At 43.6% G+C, this 22,330-nt stretch overlaps 1 protein-coding gene across 18 annotated transcripts in view; it reads right to left on the bottom strand.

Moving 5' to 3' along the window:
• The window catches only part of FBRSL1 (fibrosin like 1), a 555,468-nt gene that overhangs the window by 282,226 nt on the left and 250,912 nt on the right, over positions 1-22,330 (bottom strand). For 16 of the 18 annotated variants that reach the window (XM_072879771.1, XM_072879790.1, XM_072879783.1 and 13 more), the window contains one exon: positions 16,277-16,312. The exons of the other annotated variants lie outside the window; for them this stretch is intronic. In XM_072879771.1, coding sequence (XP_072735872.1) covers positions 16,277-16,312 — 36 coding nt within the window. The remainder of the gene's footprint in view (positions 1-16,276; positions 16,313-22,330) is intronic. 18 annotated transcript variants of the gene reach the window in all.

Here is a 22,330-nt window from a genome sequence, read left to right as displayed (position 1 = left end):
CCAGTAGGTGCCAAGGGTGCCGTGCAGACGCTGAACCGCTTGCACACCTCAGAGACTATGATCCGTCCCACCAGCCCCGCACCCAAGAGCTGGCAGGCAGCCCCCGCTGCAGCTTTGTTTCTGCACATTTCAACATTATTCAATCCCTTCGTGCAATCTTCTTCTACTCACTTTCCCCGGCTGTCCAGTATAGCAATGAAGAAAATTAATGTGAAACTGCAAACTGCCCTTCTAATTTTTCTTTCTCTTCTGAGAACCTGCCCTCCTCTTTGATCTTCCCAACGAGCCTGTTTTGATTGCTGACCCAACCACCTGAACAGAAACTTTAAAGAGCGAGTCGCTGATGCACAGTGTGTCAGTGCACTTGGGGCCAACAAGATGGGTAGCGTGTGGACACTTTAGTTAAAAACACGCCAAACCCCTTCTTCCTAAACACCAGATTAATCTAAAGTTCATTTGCATTGCTCTTCAAACATGTTTGAACACGTACACTTCATTTAACCTACACTGCCTAAAACAACTTCCACTATTTTTCTCACTCAATGCTGCAGTACTGGAAGTTTTTGAGAAACCGATTTCCTTTATATTTGCAAGACTATTCAAATTTTAACGTTCAGTTCCAGAAGGCAACTATCACATCAATCCTGCCAACCCAACAGCTCAGTGGCCATCATTCAACTCAGGAACTCAACAGAAACACTTTCCAAAAGCCCTGGGTCGGTTTGCTGTTCCTCTCTTCCCCCAAGACGCTTTAAAACCTACCGAGTTTAGGGATGAAGTGGGGTCTGACAGGCTATGCTGCCCACAATACTTCTGCTCTCTGCGCCAACCACAGCGAAGCCCATCAGCGATGCAGAGACTAATTGTCAGCTTGTGCTAACATCCTTCAGATAAAACGATTAACTTTACATCGATCGTTGGCCATTATACAAATAAAGTCACTGAAATAAAACACTGCTGCAGAATCAATTTCTTTTGGTTTTGATAATGAATGCCTTGGCTTTTATTTCCCACATAAATGCCTGTTTTTTTCCATATATGTATCAAGAGGCCATTATACTGCAGCAACATGAGAGGTTTGTGTGTTCGCCTTGTTTAGTGTTTACTAAGGATTTCTATATGGTGCCCCTCATCCTGCAGACCGAGCCCAGCTCCCCAGGCCTTCTGCCGTTCCACTTAGGTCCTCTGTCCCTGTTCCTGTGTCTGATGAAGGAAATAACACAGAGAATTTCAGAAGAAACATTGAGAAAAAAGAAAGACGGAAAGAAAGACAGAAAGGCCTTTCTTCTAGGGAACTATGTAATTTCCTCGAAATATTAACCAATTCTTACCCTGGCACCATTCTCACATGGCACCAGACACAGTGTTTGTGGAAACAGCCCCTTTAATTCCCTCCCTTCCAATGCTCTAAATAGGATCCATAAATAGGATTCATATAATGAAGCTGATTCTGGCATGCCTGAAAAAGTTCTGCTTGTTAAGAAAAATATTTGAAGAATGATATACTGTGAGAAATATCATTGTTTGTTTGTTCTGAAATGCAAATATGCAAATAAGGACACAATATGTTTTAAAAAATAACAGAAGTCTTAAATAGCTGCCCAAAAATAAAGCAGCCGAGTTTGAGAAAAAGATGTAGATATGAAAGTCATAATTACCTAGCAGTAGGACTAATCCGAAGAGATTGGTTGGAAATAGAAAAAGAAAGAAAACAAGGAAAGTGATAAACACATGAGACTGCAGCATTTGGTTTCAAAGTGGGCCAGGTGGCTTCCTTGGCACTTTGGCAGCAGGGAGTATTTCAGACACTCAGCACATTCTGAAGGCAGAGAAGCTGCCTGCCCCAGCCACAGCCTGCTGGGTCATTGCAGGCTGGGAGATGACGCTCACCATCCAGTAAAAGCAGCTGTACTTTCCCCACTAATGGCTGGATTTAGAAGCAATTGCAGAGATCTTCATACCACCGTGCTGTTTTGCAAATCTGAGCAATAACTAATGCTCCTGCAGGCTGCAGGTTAACCTAAGTTAGGTATCCGATACTCAGTTCTTCTAGTCATCACACAACTTCCAGGTGGGTGAGACTCTTCCGAGCCGGGACATGCCTCTGGTTGGACTGAGCAGTGGCTAGTACTTTCAGAGTGTCACCAGGACACCAGCGACCAGGGCACAAGGGAGATGCCATCAGGCATTTGGTTCTGCAGCTTCACAGTGGCACGTTCTGTTGTCATTGGAGCCGATGACTCCTAGTCCTGTCTAATGCCACTGCTACGTTGCTTTGCCCTCTGAGTTTCAGCTTATGCTCCACACACTCACATCCCTTGGAGCACGCTCTGGGTCGCAGGCTTTCCTAGACCAGCAGACAATTTTGGATATGGTCAGTCCCTGTTGCTTCCATGTGATGCAAACAGGAAAAGTCACTGACCTGATATTATCCAAGACAAAGGGCTGGGAAGAAGAAAGGGAAAGAGAAAGAAAGAAAAAAAATTATAGATATGTATAAAATTGCTCAGTTTGTGGGTAGTGTTTTAAGAATGAAATATTTTCTTCTAGTCCCTTCATCTGCTCTCCATCCCACATCCTCCAAACAGGCATGTTATGCCGCAGGAATGATCTTCACAAGGGCTGACAGGGCAGCAGTTTAGCCGCCACCTCAGTGTTCTGCACAACAATTAGTAGGAGCTGCATCGCTATACATCAAAGATGTGGTCTTGCCTTGGATAAGATTTCACAGGAACTCTTAAAAGGGAGGCATTAAATACATTTCTCAGGAAAAACAGCGTAACAACAACAACGAAACCTGCAAAAAAATAAAACACAAGAAACTAACCACACACACACAAGCTTCCAGACATTTAATTACAAAATATATGCGTATGACAGACATCAACAAGCCTACAGGAAGATTCCTGCTTCAGTATTCAATGCAGCCTCAATAAATATTTCAAGGTTTCAAATGGATGCTTTGCAATAGCACAGTTTCCATTTGCACAAGTGCCAGAAGGAAGAATTCAACACAGGCTTAAAGCAAAACCAGAGTATTTTCCTGTAAAACTTTAATTGGGAAACTGACACTATATAATCTGTACATCATTGCCTCCAAGCTGTTGTTAAAAAATTAAAGCTGTATCAAAAGAACTGCTTTGTTAAATTAACACATTATGCATACCAGACATAATCTGCACCAGGAAAGGAAATAGCTCTAAGTCAAAAATGCACTGATTGTTATGGTTGTCATTGACAGAGGCTGAGCCAAGCAATGTAAGCAGACAAAAGCATCTTACATGCCTCCTGTACAGACACACACCCTTACGAATGTGTAGGCTTTCTTTCCAAACCTGAACAAAACCACCAGACATGCAGGATTTCATTACGGTGATCATTACAGCTACAAATCACACACCAGATTGTGTGAATTCAGTACGAAGTTTTGACGACGGCAGGTACAGGGCGAGGCTGGGCTGCCGGAGCCCTGCTGCCGAGCCCACCTTTGCTTTTATTCCAAGGCCGGCAGCGAGGAAGGGGCTAGAGCCCGCAGTGCTAGCCGGATGGCCCCGATGGGGGCGAGGGCTCTGGACCGGCCGGGAGCCTCTCCCCCGTGGGTGGAAGGCATCCCAGCCCCTTGCTCCAGCGGGAGGCACTGCCTTCCCCACGCTTGCTCGGCAGCATCCGCAGGACGTCAGCCACTGCCAGGACGGGCACCTGCAGCATGGGGAGCTGGGCTGCAAGCTGTGGCTGGGGGACAGAAGCTGAGGGGCCTGGTTTGAGGAGAGGGATGGTCAGTCAGGGCACAGGACAAGCAGAAGAGAGCTCCTTATACTCTAGGCACAAGACACAAAAATTAGGGGGACCTTCTGTTCAGAGCTACCTTACCTATTTTAGTAAATACTCAGTAAAACACTCTCCATCTGTACATCTCAGTGTACAAAGGAGACGAGTACTTCTACCCCATTTTAAGACTAGAGAAACTCAGGCACTGAGGCTCAGAGCAACCTGGCCAAGGCCTCTTTTGAAAGTACTAATTTAAAACTTAATTTGCTCAAGGTCTCTCTCTGAAGCTTGTCTGTTCGAATCCTGAGGTTTGCTCAGGAAATATAATGCAAAAGCAAAGCAAGTGCCCTAAGTGGTCCCAAGGATACGACCGCCTTCTCTGTTTTAACCTTTGCAAGCCCATGTCACAGCCACCATCATTTTGGCTTCAGATTAGTCCAGGCTCATCAAACAGGCTACGCTTTGGAAAGTGACTCATCGCTTCGCGTGCCCAACCTCCTGACAATGTGACAGCCTCAAAGAGGCCGAGTTTTCTAAAAATACGGAACATGCTCCCTCAGAAAAGACTGGTTCCTCTCATATGTTTCAAGTTGTTCACCGCTGAATTTGAAGTGCCAAAGTAATTTTGAAAGATCTGAACTATAACGTTTCCTCAGTAAGATTTTACAGCTTTGCATGCAATGGTCTGTTAGCTTCATTCCATGCACCGAGAGTCTAAGGCACTGCTGTGGTCTGCAGCGGTAAAGACGGGTTAACAGTTTTGAGGCTTTTAAGATAAGCAAAATTTCCCTTGACGTTGTACACTCTTCAGGTGGTTAGAGACAACAGTTTCTGCTTTTTTGATGTCTTCTCAGAAAAGAGCTCACATAATTTTATCAGTCTCTGGGGTGACCATCAGATAACCAAGCTATTCCTGTCTGAACCACTCAATGCATCTCCACCTTCCTGTCACTGGCAATCCACAAGACAACCAGGGGATTCGAGCTAACCACACGGCTCACAACTTAACTCATTAAGTAGGTGGGAACTGATGCCAGCTCAGCTCAAAGTGTCTTTCTCTGCTAACCAGAAGCTAGCCGCAAGCTGTAGAGGGGAATGACCACAGATATCACACTGATACCGAAACCGTTTGGTGAAGTTGCAGCTTCCTGTTCGAGTGCTCTCACAATCTCTTAGAAATGAATCTTCAGCAGGAAACTGGCTGCAGTTAAATAGGCTGTCTAGGTCGTCCTGTGGCGTGTATTACTCACTTGTTTTCAAGGGACCATTTATTACTCTCTCCCGCCCCCTTCCCCGGCTCTCTAGAAATGAACCGAATGAGGGCTCTCCAGAGGACAGCAAGTCCTTAGGGGGAGGGAAAGACACTTAGAAGAAGTCTGTGACCACCCTCCACCCGTTACAACTCGATGTCTGCCAGTTACACAGCGCTTAGTGGCCTCGGGCATTGTCACTGTGATATCCTAATCGTCATGCTTCAAGCTCTTTTTCTCGTAAACCAGTGTGCTGCTTGGCCTAGACGCTATTAAGCAGCTTTGGAAGAGCAACATGAATACAGTGGGGAAAACGTGTTCTGTGAACTGGAAGAGGAGGTCTGATCTAACTTTGATCACGAGCCTTACAATCATGCTTGTGTCAACACCTGCTTGTACTTTGCTATGAAGAATGCTTACAGAGAAAAGCCTTTTAAACAAGTGATTTTGAGAACAAATCTTGAATCTTTGGTTCATTACAAGTATCCTATTAAGTTTAGCTTCTCAGCTGTTCATGGTGCTGCTGCCCAGAGCCTGAAGGTCCTAGGCCTCACCTAGTGAAGTCGGTAAGAAATTTCTCCCACTGACACCATTTGGTGTCCTTAACTAGGTGGCAGAAAGAAAGGCACATGGCATTGGTCCCACAATGGGACATAACTTCTGGAGTTCTAATAGTTGTTACAATGATCTAATGATCTATGGAAATCAGTTCACCAAGAATAATTTTGAAGAAAAGTAATATTAAACCATATTCTGCAATTGAAGGTAGGGTGAAACCCCACAGACAACAGTTACATTTTTACTTGCCCAGCTCTAGCTATTTGTAGAGTGTATGTGAGATAAGGCAAAATAAAGCAGTTAACCACTGCAGCTGATGGCAGAGTTTCATCAATCTATTAAAACTGGTATATGTTTTACCCACCTCAATGTAACAATTTTTCCTTTGGTAATTACCAACTGGTCTGAGTATGATGCTGCATGAGTTAAAAGCACACGCTATGCAGTCTATACCACCCTTCATCTACAGCACTCTAATTGCTACAACATGTCCCAAAATTGTCCTGCTTTGATTAGCTGATTTCGAGGGCAGCATGAACCATTCCAACATCTAGTATGACCAGGTCCAGAAAAGCTGAGAACCACACCTGATAGCTTCTGAATCAAACCCAAAGCTTCTTTTCACTTACAAAGTACCAGTCTAAAAAATTGAACTGAGGTTTGCAAACACCTAGCTTTGACACAGTCCTAATGTGTTTCTCAAGACTGCCAATGTCATGAGGCTTTCTGGAGAACACATGCGGTGAATTAATCAGACAAGAAAATTCCTCAGGATACTACAGATCTAGGCCATAAGTGTTCAGGCACACAAAGTCTTATCCATCATATAGCACAGCGATGAAATGCAGACAGTACAGGTATGAATCAGTCTACATTCCTGTAGAAACCACCGCAGGCGTATCCACAATGACATAGCTGTATGCCGATTTTCCATCATTCTGGTTGCAAAACTCTGAATATTCACAACCAGTAGCACAGTAATGCATCTAGAAAGAACCTCTAAATAAAGCCGTTAATTCTGTTAAAATCTAGATGTTATACCATTTGAGCGTGTAACTCAGCAGCACCATGTAAGGACCACTAGTGCTTGCTGGACTTTTTATTATTTTTTGGAGACACATACTAACGCCATAATCAAAAGCAATTTTGAGCTCAAAACTGACCTCAAGGTTACAAGACTCTATGGCAGACTGTTCCCTTTCATTGGAAGTATATTGTACAGCCAAGACGTTAGCACGTACACACCGGATGGACCACAGGGCTAATTAAAAAGCAGCTTTGGTGGTTGTATCTGTTCCAAGAGCAGGTTAGTAAACCAAACTTTAAAAAAAGTAATGAAACCGAAGGTGCTACAGAAGTAGACAATTCCCACAAAAACGAAGCAGAGCTCAGAGTGATGAACAGTTGTTTTACTCAACCTCAGTGCCTTTGAGTTCCTGACCTGTGATGAGCTGTAAAATGAGAGAACAGCTACAATCACTTGAAAACTAAGCTGAAACACTGGGTATTCTGAACTGGAAGTTAAAAATTTCTCCATGAAATGAGTCTCATTGATCAACAGGTTTTAAAACAAGACTTACAAGGACCAACTTTTGGGTATGGCAATGCCTGAATTTCAGAATTACACCACTACCTCCCTAAAGCCATTTAATAAAACAAAGAGCTGAGGAAAAAGCAGAGAGCCTTACCCATTGCCAAATGGTATTGCAAAGGTCTCCCACCCCTGCGTGATTCATATCTCATGCACAAGTTACGCACAACGGATTCATTTACATTTCTGCCCTTGCCCTGCATTCCCTGGCTTTCTAGAATTGCAGTTGGTCATTTTGCATCATGTAAGGAGGAGTCTCTTACAGTTTTATTTATTTATTTGCTATAAAAAGGAGAAAGGACACCTTTCTAAAATGTTACCAGCAAGTCATGCTGACTGAGGCTGGAGCTGACCACAAGGAACTGTGACACCGAAACACTAAGGCGGTGGGAAGTGAAAACACTGACTCTGTGTAAGAAACATTTCACACGGCTGACCAGGGTTTCCATCTGAATGCTCCTCTTCCAGCAAAGCAAGCACTGCAGATGAGAAATCCAGTCTCTTCAGCAACGATTCTACTCTTGCAGCAGGAGCTTAACCATTCCTAGAAAGGCAGCCCAGGAATCCTGGGCCCCTCCCTGAACCACCTTCTGACAGAAGTAAGCATGGTGCCACTTCTCTGTTCTCTCACCCCTGAGGAATGGAGAAGTGCTGCCTTTCCACTGCTGGCGCAACTACATGCCCCAGTATATTCACATTTTAGCAGTCAGCTAAATGTGAGCACTGCAGCCAGGCTGAAACATGAAGCAAGAACGAGAGAAACCTCAGCCTGCAGCAGATTGCCCCCCCATTTGCAGTTTTCGCAGCAGAGCCACCACACCTTCAGCATGTTACCAAAACCCTTCTTTGGTGTGAGATCTGACTTAGGATTGCATCTGTCGTTTTGTTAAATTAAAGCTGAATCTTTGTCTTCTGTTAGGACAGGGAAGAAACTGAAGATCTCTCTAGCCTTTAATAACATATCCCAGTTAAAACAAAAGGAAAAAAAAAAAAGGGAGACAAGGAAAAAATGCAAGTGATGAAACTGAGTAAAGACTACCAACCTACAGGAAACCTTCCTTACACTCTGGATGTGCAGTGACTAGTTTTTTCACCAACCCAAATAACTTACCCTCTCTAGACTAGTTTATTTCATTGGAGTTTAACCTAGGGAATACCATTTTGGGACTGATAGCAATCAGTCCCTGAGCGTACAACAGGGTATTCCACTGAGCTGCACAACTAAATATTTTAAATCTTATAATGCTTTAAGATGATGGCTGGTGTTCTCTAACGCCAATAGCACCCACAAAGTTGATGCACTCGATCCCTTTTCCTTGTTCTCTCTTGTGCGCCTGCTATTAAGGCCACCAAAACATGTTGTTCGTCTTTTATTTCTACAATAGCATTGTGAGTTAGCGGCGCTGTTATTTCCTCTATTGCTCGCCTTGCACTCCGTGGTTTTGGGTGCAGGTTTCTGCAAGGGCATATCGAGATATGAGATAAAACAAGAGAGCGTGAACCCCCTCTGAGAATTTTCTCTGAGGAACCTACCGCAGCACCCAGCACAACAAACGCTAGCGCGTTCCGGCAGCCCTCAGAAATGGGCTACTTTAACCCCTTCTCCAGGTATAAAGCCCTAGCACCACCAAATCTCACTGCACAAGACTATTAGAGAACTAAAGAAAAATGAAAAGCAAATCCCCCAAGAGGCCCCACACTTAACCCCTGTTCACTGTGCTCATCAGGTAAGTAGCCCTGATTCTAATGAACTGTCTGTTTTAATCATGTTTTTGTTGGTTTTGGTAAAGGGAAAGGAAAGAAAGTTAAAACAAGGCAATGGATTGTAAGGAAAGAGAGCCACGAGAGGAAATAACAATGTGAAAACAGCTGAGACAGACAAGCAAATACCTTGCCCTATTACACAAAGAAAGCTACAGCATATACATGACACAACTGCCTCAGGACAGTCTTAACCAAAAAGGCCCAGAAATAAAGACCAGATATTCTCAAAATCCTTTGCCTTTCCTCTTCAGCAGGATGTAATCCTTTCCAGGCTGGTGAATTCAAGATGGATTTAGGACAACTCTTCATTTTAGCGTGCAAGGCCAGTGACAGCGAGGTTATCCTACCCCAAAAGCCAAGGAGCACTGGGAATTTCGGGGGATGCGTCTGTATAACAATAGCGTCTTTCTAGTCAGATTAGAGATCTGTTCCCCCCCACTGCCCTGAGCCGAGCTGAGGGCAATGGCAGGGGAGATTAAAAACGTGGGCAAAAATCACACAGAAGTCGTACGCCCCGTCCCTCAAGGGGCTCGCAAGGGCTCGCGGTGTCAGCTGGCTGCACTTCCCTTGCAGCTGCGGGGTTTATGGAAATCAGCATCATCTCATCCCATCCCGCTCCGGCCGCAGGGACAAAGGGGCACCGCTGCCGGCACGGCTGCGACGGGAGCCTCCTAAGCCGCCCCTCTGCCAAGGCCACTGGTTCAGGCAGGCTGAAATCCAGCCCTTTGTGCTTACTTATGGCTGTGGAGATGAGTGAAAATCTATGGGACTTTTCATCCTAATTAAAAGCAGAGGTCATCTAAGAAGAAACAGACTTTCAGAAAAGGGAACTTCTAAAGGAAAATGTGTTGTAAGGAAGTTCATGGACTTCAGTATTTGTAAAGCTGAAGTACGTAGTTTATTTATGTTTGTACTTCTGCTTACGCTTTTCATGGGACATTTCAAAAACCCTCAAGAGCTCCCACGGATCTGCAATAATACATGCACTAATTACTCAACAGCATTTGAGCTCATGGCTTATGGGACAGTCCCCGGAGTCAAGGGGCCAGCTCCTCAGCTAGCTTACAGCAACCTGGCTCCATCCCACACGGCACTCAGAGCAAACAAACTCCGTATTTATCCAGTGAACTCAGCGTCTCCAGGTGAATTCAAACATGGGGATAGTTCTTGTAAAGTAAGGCTGTTTAGGAGCACTTGAAAAGAAAGCCAGCAGAAGTTAAATGCTTTGGATTGACACCTACCATTATATTCCTGGCTCTCTAAAATTCCTGCTATCTTAGAGGGAGAACTCCTTTCAAAATTCTTTATGTTTCTATTACATATTATTATTTTTCTATTATTTTTAATCCTTTGTGCTGTCATTGCTCTTACAGGCTACCTCACTTTATTATAGCCCCTTTTTCTTTTCTCTTTCTAACCGAGTATCTGCCTTCAAAGAACACAGAGTATTGCTCCACCTGAAGGGGACCTATGTGCCATTCTTTTTCTTGTCCGGAAGAAAAAGACAATTACAGTCCCTCTTTTATACTTGGCATTGTGGCAAAACAAGATTGATACTTATTTTGGAATTATTACTCCCCTATTCATAAATCTTGTCCGGAAAGTCTTGCTCATGTTGCCAGCCCACAGGCACGCTATTGTAAGAAATACATATTAAATTCACTTTTATCATTTAACTTTGGCTCCAGCTCAAGGAGTTTTAGATTCATAACAAGAGCCCTGTTTCCAATATTGATTTTTGGCAAGGAAAAATGCTAATTTATCAGAAGTCCTAAAATACAATGAATTTTCCAGCCCAGCTAAGAAATGTTACCTACCTAGAGAGGAGACATTTTTCATTAGTGTGTGACAGATCGGCAGGTAGAGAAACCCCATTAGTTACTATTCTAGTTTGCCTCTAGTCACTGAGCATGCTTCCATACCCATGAGCTGAAGCACACTCAAGAATTCCCAACCAGAAGTATTATACGCTTCACAGCAATAACTTTGTTGATCTTTATGTAGAAATTTATCCTTCTCAGGACACCAGTTTCTCCATGGCAATCTCAAAGATGGCAAGATATATAATCATCAGCTGGGGTCTTGGGCCGTGCTCCGTGCTCCACCTAGGAAGCGGTACTGACTTAAGCTCTGTACAGAAAACATGCTGTTGAAGGTGCTTTTCCAAGTACAACAATTTGGTCCCCAGCCTAAGAGCACAAGAGTGTCCTTGAAGCACAGAGCGGATCAGGGGAATGCTGCTGGCGTGATCTTCAGCAAGCTTCTGTAACCATTACACTGAAACAGTGAACCTGCCTGTGCACGCACCGAGGATTTCTGGCGTGAGAACAGCCTCCTTAGCGGGGACCATCTGTTTCAGGGTTTCGCAGAACTGCATTGAGCTGGCACAAAACTAAAACAGGCCATGAAAAGAGCTTTACAGGGTATATGAGGGTATATAAACCTGCGAAGAGTCAACAGTTCCTAGGCTGATGATTACCTAGCACTTTACAGTCACTCATATCTGTCCTCCTTCCCACTGAGCTCATTGCGCTGGACACTACCTCAAGGCTGTAAGTCAGGTGAATTATAGCTCAGTACTTGCTGCCCCGTGCTCACAGCTACGAGCTAAAACGATCTGAGTGGGGTAAGGTGGTCAGGGGCAGCTGTGTGGGGCGACAGCCCACTGTACAGCAATGTCAAGCGCACAGCACAGGACAGGAGTCCTGGAAGGCTGTAAAGATCATCACTGGCAACTGGAAAGCCAGTTCCAAAAATCAACAATTTAACTTGAGAGAAACAGTCAGGAAGGAGCAGACCAGGGTACAGGCAGACGATGCAGCAGGGCTCAGGGTGTTCAAAGCCTGCACCACCCCAGGTTCCAGCTTCATCTGGGTAAGGAGATAATCATTCTCGGGCTACGTCACCAAGCAGAAGGACAAAAGGTTGCAGATAGCACCGAGCTGACTCTGGATGACCCAGGTGTCTCTGCACGCCTTATGGTGTTTTGCACGTTTCTTTCTATCCATGAGCTGCAGTCTAAGCTAAGTTATCTGAGACACTGGTTTCCGGCGCTCAACAAGGAAGATGTAAAATCAACAGAATTTGATGAGCTGCCAGGGATTTGACTGGGCTGCAAAGACTTTGATATTTTACAGAAGCTCAGAATAAAAATCAGCTGCCGCTGTTGCCAAGTGTATATTACTGTTTTTATTAGGAAAAAAATCTTCCAAGAACAAGTAAAACCAAACAAAGACATCTCATCCTCCTGTACTTTTGTTCCAAGGTACACTCAGACAGGTTGGTTCACTGGCTATCCATTTGCCATATGCTTTCAAGTTTATTCTTTTATTTACTCCCACATTTTAGCCCCTTCCATTTCAGAAGAGGAACAGCTGTACAGATGCTCTATAAATAAACTACATAATTTATTGGAAGAGGTTTTTTGTTTATTTTTTTAAGCTACCACATATTCCCAGTTCTATCCTTTTCTGTGCTCTCTACAAAACTGAGTCAAGTTCAACTGCAGCTTGGGTTTGTCCATACCATGTGCTCAACCTTACAAACAACTGCAACTTTTTAGCCATTAATAACAACCTGTATGTACTGATTTTATGTTCATTGTAACCACTTTCTAACTATGTTAAGTCCTAAATTGACTTAACTATCAGAAATGAATCTGAAAAATGGTCCACAGGGTGGATATATGGCAGTGATATATAGAAACCTCAACATACAGCTAGTCTCTAATTCTCTGTGTATTTTTTAACAAATCAGTGCATTTTCAGGTAGACAGGCCTCTCATCCTGTTACCAAAAAGAAAATCTGTTTTGTCTGCTCAGAGGACAGACAGACATTTCTGACTAAAATCACTAATCTCATTTGTGTGTGCAGGAAGTGTGACAAATGGCTAGAGTAGTTTATCACACGTATGTAACCATCAAGTCATAAAGGGAATAAGATATTAACCTCCATAAACAAACTAGCATTCTATTTCTCAGCACAGCGGAAGTATACATTTAATAAGATAAGGATATGAAACACATGCTACTGATGAGATAAGGAGCTTGCAGAAACCATACAGACAGATGTGTTTCATGTTATCCAAGTAAAAGTAAATGCCATTAAATGTTTATTTTGGGAAATAGATTTATAAGAAATTTTGTCCGCGATATCTACAGATAGGCTGTGAAACTATGTGCCAAGTCACTGTTAACGCTATTTTTGAGGCTACAATTTAAATCTAGGTGCAGCTGAAGCTAACCAGAGGTTATGTGGTAACTTCAATGAGACCACAATTTCACAGAGTTATTTCAAGCACGGTCCTTATTTAGGCACTTAACGTTCCATAGGAAGCCTGAAGTCAATGAAGTTGTTGGAATATTCAACACTCAGGAGTTATTATTTAGACACTTGCATTTAGTTTTCTTCTTAACTCTAGCTCCAGAGTCTGTACCTTACCCACGAGCGGCCTGCCGAGGTTTTCAACATTAGCCTGCTCTGACTGCACAGACAGGCCTTGCTTGCCTTCTCTTTGCAGCCCAGCTGGATGAGCTAAACCTTGGATTGAGATTTTTCACACAGGACTACTACTACAGGTTTTAAGTCCTCTTTTTGCAAATGCACGTTTCCTTAAAATGTGCATTTTCTACAAATGTTTCTGAAAGCAAACCTCTCTGCAAGGACGGCTGAAGCTAGTGAATGGTGAAGCATGCAGATTCGAAACGAGCTAATTAAAAATGAACATGCACAAAATAGTTTGTGGTATTTAAACAGCTGCTTATGAAACCCAGTACAAGAACTTCACCGAGTAACGATATATATCATCATTCCGCAAGTGACAGTCTTCCGCAACACAAGCCGTGCACAGATATCAAGAGGAGCACTCAACACAAGAACAGTGTCTCCATTGTGCCTCCTGCTAGCACTATTTTTTATCATGGTTTCACCGTGTCTGGCAAACAACCTATTTGATGCAAACAGGGCCAGAGCCAAAATACTGACTTCGTGTTTCATATACAGCTGCTTTCATGAGAAAATGAAAACTGTTACAAGATATTATGGACAACCCCTGGTTTGGGGCCAGTTGTCTTGAACTGGGTGGTTTGAACATCTCTCTGCCACCTGGGAGAATCAGCTTCCAATGCAGGTTTGGGCCAGCGAGGTCTGGCAGCGCTGGAAGTGATAGTCTCTGCCTTATGCTAAATCAATTTAGAGCAGCATCGGAGTCTTAAGGGAAACGGTCAGCCTCAACAGCTGGTACATGGTGAGGCAGAAGGCAGTTTAATAGGGAAAATGACAACCCATAAGGAAAAGCAACCCCAGCTCACACTACTCATGATCTCAAAATACTGCCCTGGCATGCAGAAAGCTCCTACCTCCCTTGAGAAGTTATGGGTTGGCTAAATAAAAGAACCTTGTCGCCACACATACATAGAGAAGGAGCTAGAAATTTTCTCAAAATCATTTCTCTGAGAGACAAAAGTAAATTTCTTAACAGCCAGCAAAGGAGGAAAACAGTCCTATGATTTATTGGCCTTGAGACTCTAAAAAGAATTCTTTGGCCTTTTTCCATTAAGATTTCGCAACCTATGTTATAGCCAGTGGGAAATTGTTTAATTCCCAAACCATGCCCTCAGTCATAAAATCTGTGAAGATGATTCATTATTATTTATGTGGTGCCACAGGCATGCATGGCATTTTACAGACAAATAGAAGATACAGCATCTGCCTTTAGAAGCTTAGGTGAATCCAACTGTTCATGTGTATGGGAAGCAGCGCTCAATTGGCCCTAGAGCAAATATTCCTCATCACTCAATGAATTAAGTAATGATACTCACCTGGGATACTGGAAAGATTTAGACAGGAGGATACTTAGGAGACGTGTCATTACTGCCTAAAAATTTGTGACATTATTTCATTAAAAACATAAGACTTTTCAAGTGATATGTTATTTTGTAATGGCTTTATGATTAAAATGTACTTAGTCTTGTATTATGGATTTCTGATAATATGTATGAAAGCATGCGACAGTGATATCAGACCATAAATTCCACGCTGCCTAGCAATTTTTTCTCTGGGTGCACAGCACCAGATAGGAGCTCACAGGTTCCATCATACAACTCTAAACATACAACATAAATTACTGAAAGAAAACCATTCATGTGATTATCGCAAAAAAAAAAAAAAGTGTGCCAGGTCTCCACATCAACTTCCTGAAGTATATAAAATCCACCCTTGTTCTGGTCTATGAAAAGTGAGCAGTTACAGCTCTTGGTAAGAAACAGAGTTTGGGACCGTTCTCCTAGAAGGCAAAACTTGATCATGGCAGAAGTCATGAAAACAGCAATTATTGTCAATAAGTGCAGGCAGGAATTGTTAGCTGGACTGAGACATTCTCATTCAGATTTGCATACAAGATTAGCAGACGCCTTCATCTACAACCTTGCGCTAGCAGTGAGGGCATACACGACACATTGGCTGAACAACCAGGGTACCATAACAGATATCTACACACCATACATTTGTTATGAGAGTCAGATATAATGCAATTCCAGGCATTTTCATGTTGACATTGCTAAGCCACTCACACCCTCTCCTATTTCCTCATTAATATATACTATAAGGTCTACATGCCTGCCTTTTTGGACAGCTGAGCAGCAAAGGTACCCAAAATAAACAGTTATACCACCTCTACGTGAAGAAATGTCATTATTGCACATACAAATAAGGTACATGTGAACAGAAACGGTCAATTAAACATCACGGTTACATTGCATACACATGCAGACGTGTCCTGGCCCTGTAACACCAGCCCTAGAACACTGGTACCTATGGCACTCCTGCGAAGAAAACACCAGCATCACCCTCCTCTGAAAACAAGGGAGCTTGTTTTATAACTCAGAGCTTGTAAATAAGAGAATACTGACTTTTTTTCTTCACACTGGTGAGGGTCACAATACTTCTTAAAGCGGAGTAATTTTGTCTTTGATTCTTGTATTTAACGCACAAATGAAAACCTGTATGGGGGAGGGAGGAGAGGAGGGAAGCATCTCCCACAGGTGTTGAAAAGTCTCCCCACTCATGTCTTTTAATTCTCAGGAGGTGACTATCTAGCTGAAATCCACTATAAAACAACAAAAAACCCCCTCCCTGTAAGTATGACATTAAATTGAAGAAGCCCCCAGACTCTCAATGCGCTCTGACATGTCAGGGCTGTCCCCTGCCAGGTGCATGACAGTCCTGTACTCTAACCCTATTTTTTATGTTCTGCATTTCTTTCATGTCAGTGGATATGCAATAGGTAGTGTAAACCTCTGCAATCAACATCAACAGAAGTGAAAGAATTAGCTGTAAAATGACTTACGGAGTAGCCTCTTCCTGAAAGCGATTGAGCAGAACTCTGTGGGAGGAAACAATATGCCACAGTAAGTAATGCAAGAGATTCTGTGTAATGTAAGATAAGAATCATTTTGCGATTCCCTCCCCCAGCCCAGTATTCCTTAAGGGAAAACTTCACAACCAGAGCGCCTCAAATGATCTTCTGACATTCTGCATGCTGCCACAGGAGTAACAGCAAAAGAGCATTTCCAGGTGAGGGCTCCGGGGCTATTTCAGACAAGGGTTTCGTAAGCTGGAGCAGGGCTTCGACAGCACCTCCCAACTAAGGTAAAAGCTCTCAGTGTCTTCATAGCAGCAGAGTACGCATTTTGAACTGTCCCTCTTCAGTATGTAACGGCAGCTTCCAAGGAACAGCACGCGCACGTAAGGATGCTCTCCTGAATCAGGGCTGCACATTTTGCCTCATCAACTCCAACTTTCAATCACGTAACCATATATCGCACTTTCCATTCCCCTCTATGAATTCGTGAGCCTGCCGCCTTCATTGCTGCAGTATTACCATATGACAACTCTATCTGAAACAACAATAGCAGCAAAGCACTAATTTACCATCTCTCAGAGCTTTAATAAGCATTCTGTCCCTTTTGAATAAGTTAAATTACATTGTTTGCTCCTGCTCTTCATTTCAGCTCTTCCTGCTCCTTTCTCTACCACATCCTTACCTCTTTCACATGCTGCCAAATCATTTGGTTCTTTTCCTTTTCATTACACTGTCTCCAGTCACTTGGATCCCTTTCCCCTCTCTATGACCCAAGACTGTCGAGCTGCTGTTTTTTGCTGGCAGTGGCTTTCTCGAAGCAGCTAAATGAATTCCACCTCTATCTCCAGCTGCTCCTATATGCCTTCTTTTCGGAAATTAAAAAGAAGCCGGGAACAGTGGTGGCATGTGACACCACATGACCCAGCAAGTACTCTGCAGGCCAATTTCCAAGTGTGATTTATAATCACGATGCCCTCACTACGTGATTTTATTAAACAAGATTCAGGGAGTCTTAGCAGTCCCGTTTCCAAGACTGATGTTCTAGTGGGTACCAAAGCCTGAACAAAAATACCGAATTGTTGCAGGCTGATCTTGAGGATTGTTTACCTTTTTGCAGCAGCGCCAGAAGTTATCGTGTTACTAAATCACCACAACAGCACAATACCCCCAAAGAGATTGATGCAAACTGATTGCAGGCCACTGCAAATACTTGTAATTTTCCACCAGTAAGATAACAATCCCTTTGTACTAGCAGTTTGCAAACCTTTTGATCAGAAGATACCTAGATACACGCAGAAACCTTTCCAAACTCCTGCACTCAATGGATGACTCGATTGTCTTGTTAGTCTGCTGATGCACGCTCTGTGCCGCTATCTTGCAACTGCCCTAGACACCAGAGAAGCAACGTGCCAGCCAAGTGCCCATGGAGGAAAGTTTCCAAAGCGAAGAAGAGACAACAGCAAAGCCCTACAATTAAGTGAGTGTGCTGCTGGAGGAAGGAGGGCTCCCCGTTAACCCTCGCACCAGCTGGCACAGGACCCAGGGTGCCAGAAGGAAGGCAAGCTGTGGGACAGCTCTTCCCAGGTCTTACACACAGGTCTGCAGCCGCTGTGTGACTGGGTGCCAGTCCCCATCCCTGGCACGCAACGCCTGCACCTCTGTCCTGCTGCAGCTCAGGAGAGCTCTGTTCTGCAGGAAAAGGACAGCTTTCACAGGGGAGTCTGAGATAGCAATAACAAACTGCTAACAGCGTTTACCTTTCCGCCTTTTGCATATTGCACATTGATTTGGCCTCTGCCTTTAAACACTACAGAAAAATAGAGAGTTATTTATAAACACCTCTTTAATGTAAACTGCCCAGAAATAAAGCTACAGACAGTGAAATGACGGGCAGTAGCATTTATCTCTGGTTTTGAGAAACTAAGACAAACCTATCCCTCCCTCTAAATACGTTAAAAAACCCCCCACCAAACAACTCATGGAATTCAGCCTTGTATAGAAAAAAGGTTTACAACAATATCCTGTTATCTACATAAGTATGTTGAACAGCTGAACACAATTATCTGTTCTGACACTTCGGATAGCTTGATCAGGTAGTTCACCTAAAGCACACACAGAGATGAGGAGAGGGCAAATTCTCCTCATGGAGAGGTGGAAGAAACAAAGGAGAAAGGGTGGCAGTTCTCGCCTCCCCCCATCCACTCAGATTTAACAAAGATTGACAAGGTCTAACAAATTGGAAATAGTAACCAAAAACAGAAACAAGAGGTTTCATTAGAAGCTTCTCTCTAGGGAAACAGCCACTCAAGAGCATTTTCACTTTAACAGTTATTTTCAATCTTTGAGTCTTGTACACATCCAAAATATTTTCCTGGGATGGAGCAGACCCTTGGACAACAAACTCAAACATGCTAACAACAGACCTGCTTTTCTTAGATAACTTTCAGCATCCCAAGCTGTCCAAGAACCCCAGCAATCTGCAGACCACTGATTTAAAACCACTGAGTAGAAAACAATAAAAAGAGTTGCTGAATGAAGTGTTACATCAGAAATAATTAAAACTGAATGGCAGTTTACTCTGGCATTTTCCACAAGTAAGAACTTCTTCCTCCCCTACAAGTTTTAACACTAAATATCCTGGAAATCAGGGGGGGAAAAGGGGTGTGTGTGTCACCCCGTGTCCCCCCCTGCCTCCCCCGCCCCCCAATTTTTATTATTTTTATTCCATGTATAAAGTTAGTAACTGGTGAATACTTTGGATTCAACTCGTAAGATCCTTTCCAACAATTAGGTTTGTGCACAGCCGTGTCCCACACTCTCCAGAGCTGTTTGCATGCATTTTTCTGCACATCTAACAAACCGCTACTGCTTTCTTGGTTAGCTGGGAACACTGCAGGCTCTTGAGGAGGATTCATACCAACTGCCACATGTAGAAACTTTGAAAGCCCCAGCAAATATCAGCTATGAGTGCCAGAGCAGAACAGTTTGCATGCAACTGTGATGGATGTTCCTAAAGAAAAAAATCTTTGGGGGTTGATATAAACATAGCTCAATCCATATGTCTCTATATCAAGATCAAATAATGAGAAAAGTAATCAATCGTGGCTGCAAATATAAGAAATCTTAGTGGAAGTTTAACTTGGCATCTTCCCAAAGTTGAAGAAACCTCCTTTGACTATGAATGAGTGCTTGTCTGGCAAGAGCAGTTACTGGGGCAAATCTTCAGCTGGAATGTCTTACAGAGGCTCTTACCTACAGGATGGGAGCACTTACATGGAGGGCTATCATAAAATTCTTGTTCTCCAAATAGTCTATTTGCTATTTTGGTCAATTTTCTCCTTGTACCTCAAGCAGCAGGGTACGCGGTACCGTACCCAGCTAGCTACAGGGATGGTAGTGCTGCACCGACCAGCACAGCACCCGCCTGGTAGCTTTGGTTCACCCAAGACCAAAACTCAAACCAGCTCTTACTGCTTCAACTCAGGCACCCAAGCAGGCTCAGTTCTGGCCTTCAAACACTGTCTGAAGAAAGCATCGCAGGCAGGGAAGATGCAGCCAAACACGCAATTCAAAGACAGAGGATCGTGGCCCCACCTGGCCAACTCTGCAGCCAGACGCAGGAACAGCTGCCACGTCATGCCTTTCCAAAAGCCTTCCCATCTGCAAAACCCAACACTGCAGAAGACGTGGGAGATGGGGAGAGCGATGTACCCACACAGCCCAAGTGCTGCCCGTTCAGAGCAGGCAGGGGCCAGCGGGCATGGTCTGCCAGCCCTCCGGCAAAGCCGCTGCGGCGGACGCATCCACGTCAAGCTTGCAGACGCTGCTCCCGTTGGCTGTAGCTGCCACGTAAAGCAATCCCAAGCAGACCCTCGGGGAGGGCAGAGGCCCTTTCTGCCTGGCTTGAGCACCGGCTTTTATGCCTCTCGTGCCTCTTTCAGCACTGTCTGGAATACCTTGGGTTTCTAAGGGAGACTGTTACTAGTTAGGGGCAAAATGAGTGTGGTCTGTGCATTTAATGACGCATAAGTGGAACTACAGTGCTAGATGGCATTTGTGCATAAAGATAAATGGCTTATAATATTTTGCAGATGACGTGCTCTTTTACAACTAAAGATTTTTGGTTCCTTTTAAGCCCAAGGTTAAAAACAAAACCAGACAGCACAGACAAGACATTTCAGTTATGTCACATAGTGAATTATTTCTACCCTGGGATAGCTCTCGTGTTAATTACACTGGATATAAAAAAATACACCTTTCTGGCAGCAAAGACAAAATCTTACTGTTGAAAGACTCTACCATCCCCCCCACCGATGTCCTTGAGAGTTTGAGTTACACTGCAATCTGCAATTGTATTTAAAAGGTTTCTTCCTTTATTCCTGATAAACACCGTGATTGCTATTTAGAAAAGAAAATAATGACAAAATCTCACCCATAACCTTCAGCCGGTTTTCCAAGATCGTCTATTAAATTGACAGGAAAAGTTATTTCCCTTGTATAAATAGAAGCATGGCCTTCCACTGTTCTCACGATGCAAAAGAAATCAAGACACCCTCTGTTCAGTTTCTTAAAGCCATTGGGTTGTCTATTGAACTAGAAAGACAGTAGGAAGGACTTTAAAATCCAGTAATAATCAAGGTAATAGGGCACCTCAAGCCAATTCCCCACTCTCAACGGGTCAGGCAGATTTCAACTTGGATCTTTTGTATCCTTGATACATGAACTAACTATAAGGGGGTTAGATAAAAGCAGGTGATGGCAGCACAACCACAAAATTAGCCCTTGTTTTTAGCATTCACTTCCCTCCTCTTTGGCTAAAAGACCTAAATTAACGTATTCCAGAAATGTCAAGAGTTCATTCCAGCTCTTATGAACTGTGCCACTTTTGTTGGCTGAAACCAGAAGTGTCTCAAGTACCTCCAAGTCAGCTGTTGGAATAGCCGTTTTGGGCAAAGAGCTATTCCTATGTGGGCACAGGACAGTCTCCAAAAAGAGCCTCCTAGCACTATTATTAATGCCACCCCCATGTTAGTGTGGACACTGAGGCAGAGAAAGATTCAGACATGCCCAGTGTCACCCAAGGAGTCCCCAGCAGAGGAGGGAACTGAGGCAGACTTCCCAGCTCCTATTTAGTGCCTCATCTTGCCTTGACGAAGCACAAGCCCAAACTTATCAAATGGCCCAATGCCACAAGCCTGGTTTGGCTGATTAGCACTCAGCAGAGTTAATCAATAATATGGAGAGAACTAATTTTTAATTATGTTTTATAGCATTTGTTCAGGATGAAAACTCACCTCAGCTGTACCTGTCTTCCACTATTTCTTGGTTGCCCCAATTCTGCAGTCAGACAGGACTAAGGCACAAGGAAGCAGGCATGTTTACCCATCCACTTGGTCATTTATAGAACATGCAACAACAGAATATTGGTTCAGCTTTGAATACTGGAGAAATCTAGTATTTCGTCTCCTAGCAAGTCCTTTGTAAAACTCCAGTGTCTTGGAATGAGAGGACTAAGTGGGGAGGAGGGCAAAAAGGGCCAAGGGCAGAAGATATCCCAAACCTTAACACAGAGTCTCTTAACACAATTAATTTCCATAGTCACACTCCTGCCTGTTAATACAATGAGTTCAATTGACTTGGCAAAGGTCACGGAGTGCATCTGATGTTCGCTTAGATTAGGAACCAGGGCCTGACAAGATAACCACAATACATGATGAATGATTTTGGATGTCATGCAAAACTTGAATGTGTTCCTTCTGTAATTCACTTATTTTATTATGTTGGATAAACAAAGGGGGTTATGCTTGGAAACACTGCAAAACCAGTTCAGTAAGATATCAAACTACACAAGGTCTAAACATCTGTAACTGGTGTGATAAGCCACAGATCAGCTTCCAACCAAGACACTTAAGATTCCTACAGCTGATGGCCATAGACAGCAGAAGGAACGACGGCTGACCAGGAATGAACGAACTGCATACAGTAAGCCAGGAACAATATGAAAGACCTCACATTTCTGAAACGCACGGAACATGCACG

Source organism: Ciconia boyciana, chromosome 15, assembly GCF_034638445.1.
Source record: "Ciconia boyciana chromosome 15, ASM3463844v1, whole genome shotgun sequence".
NCBI classification, from domain to species: domain Eukaryota; kingdom Metazoa; phylum Chordata; class Aves; order Ciconiiformes; family Ciconiidae; genus Ciconia; species Ciconia boyciana.
This window is presented reverse-complemented; position numbering and strand designations above follow the sequence as displayed.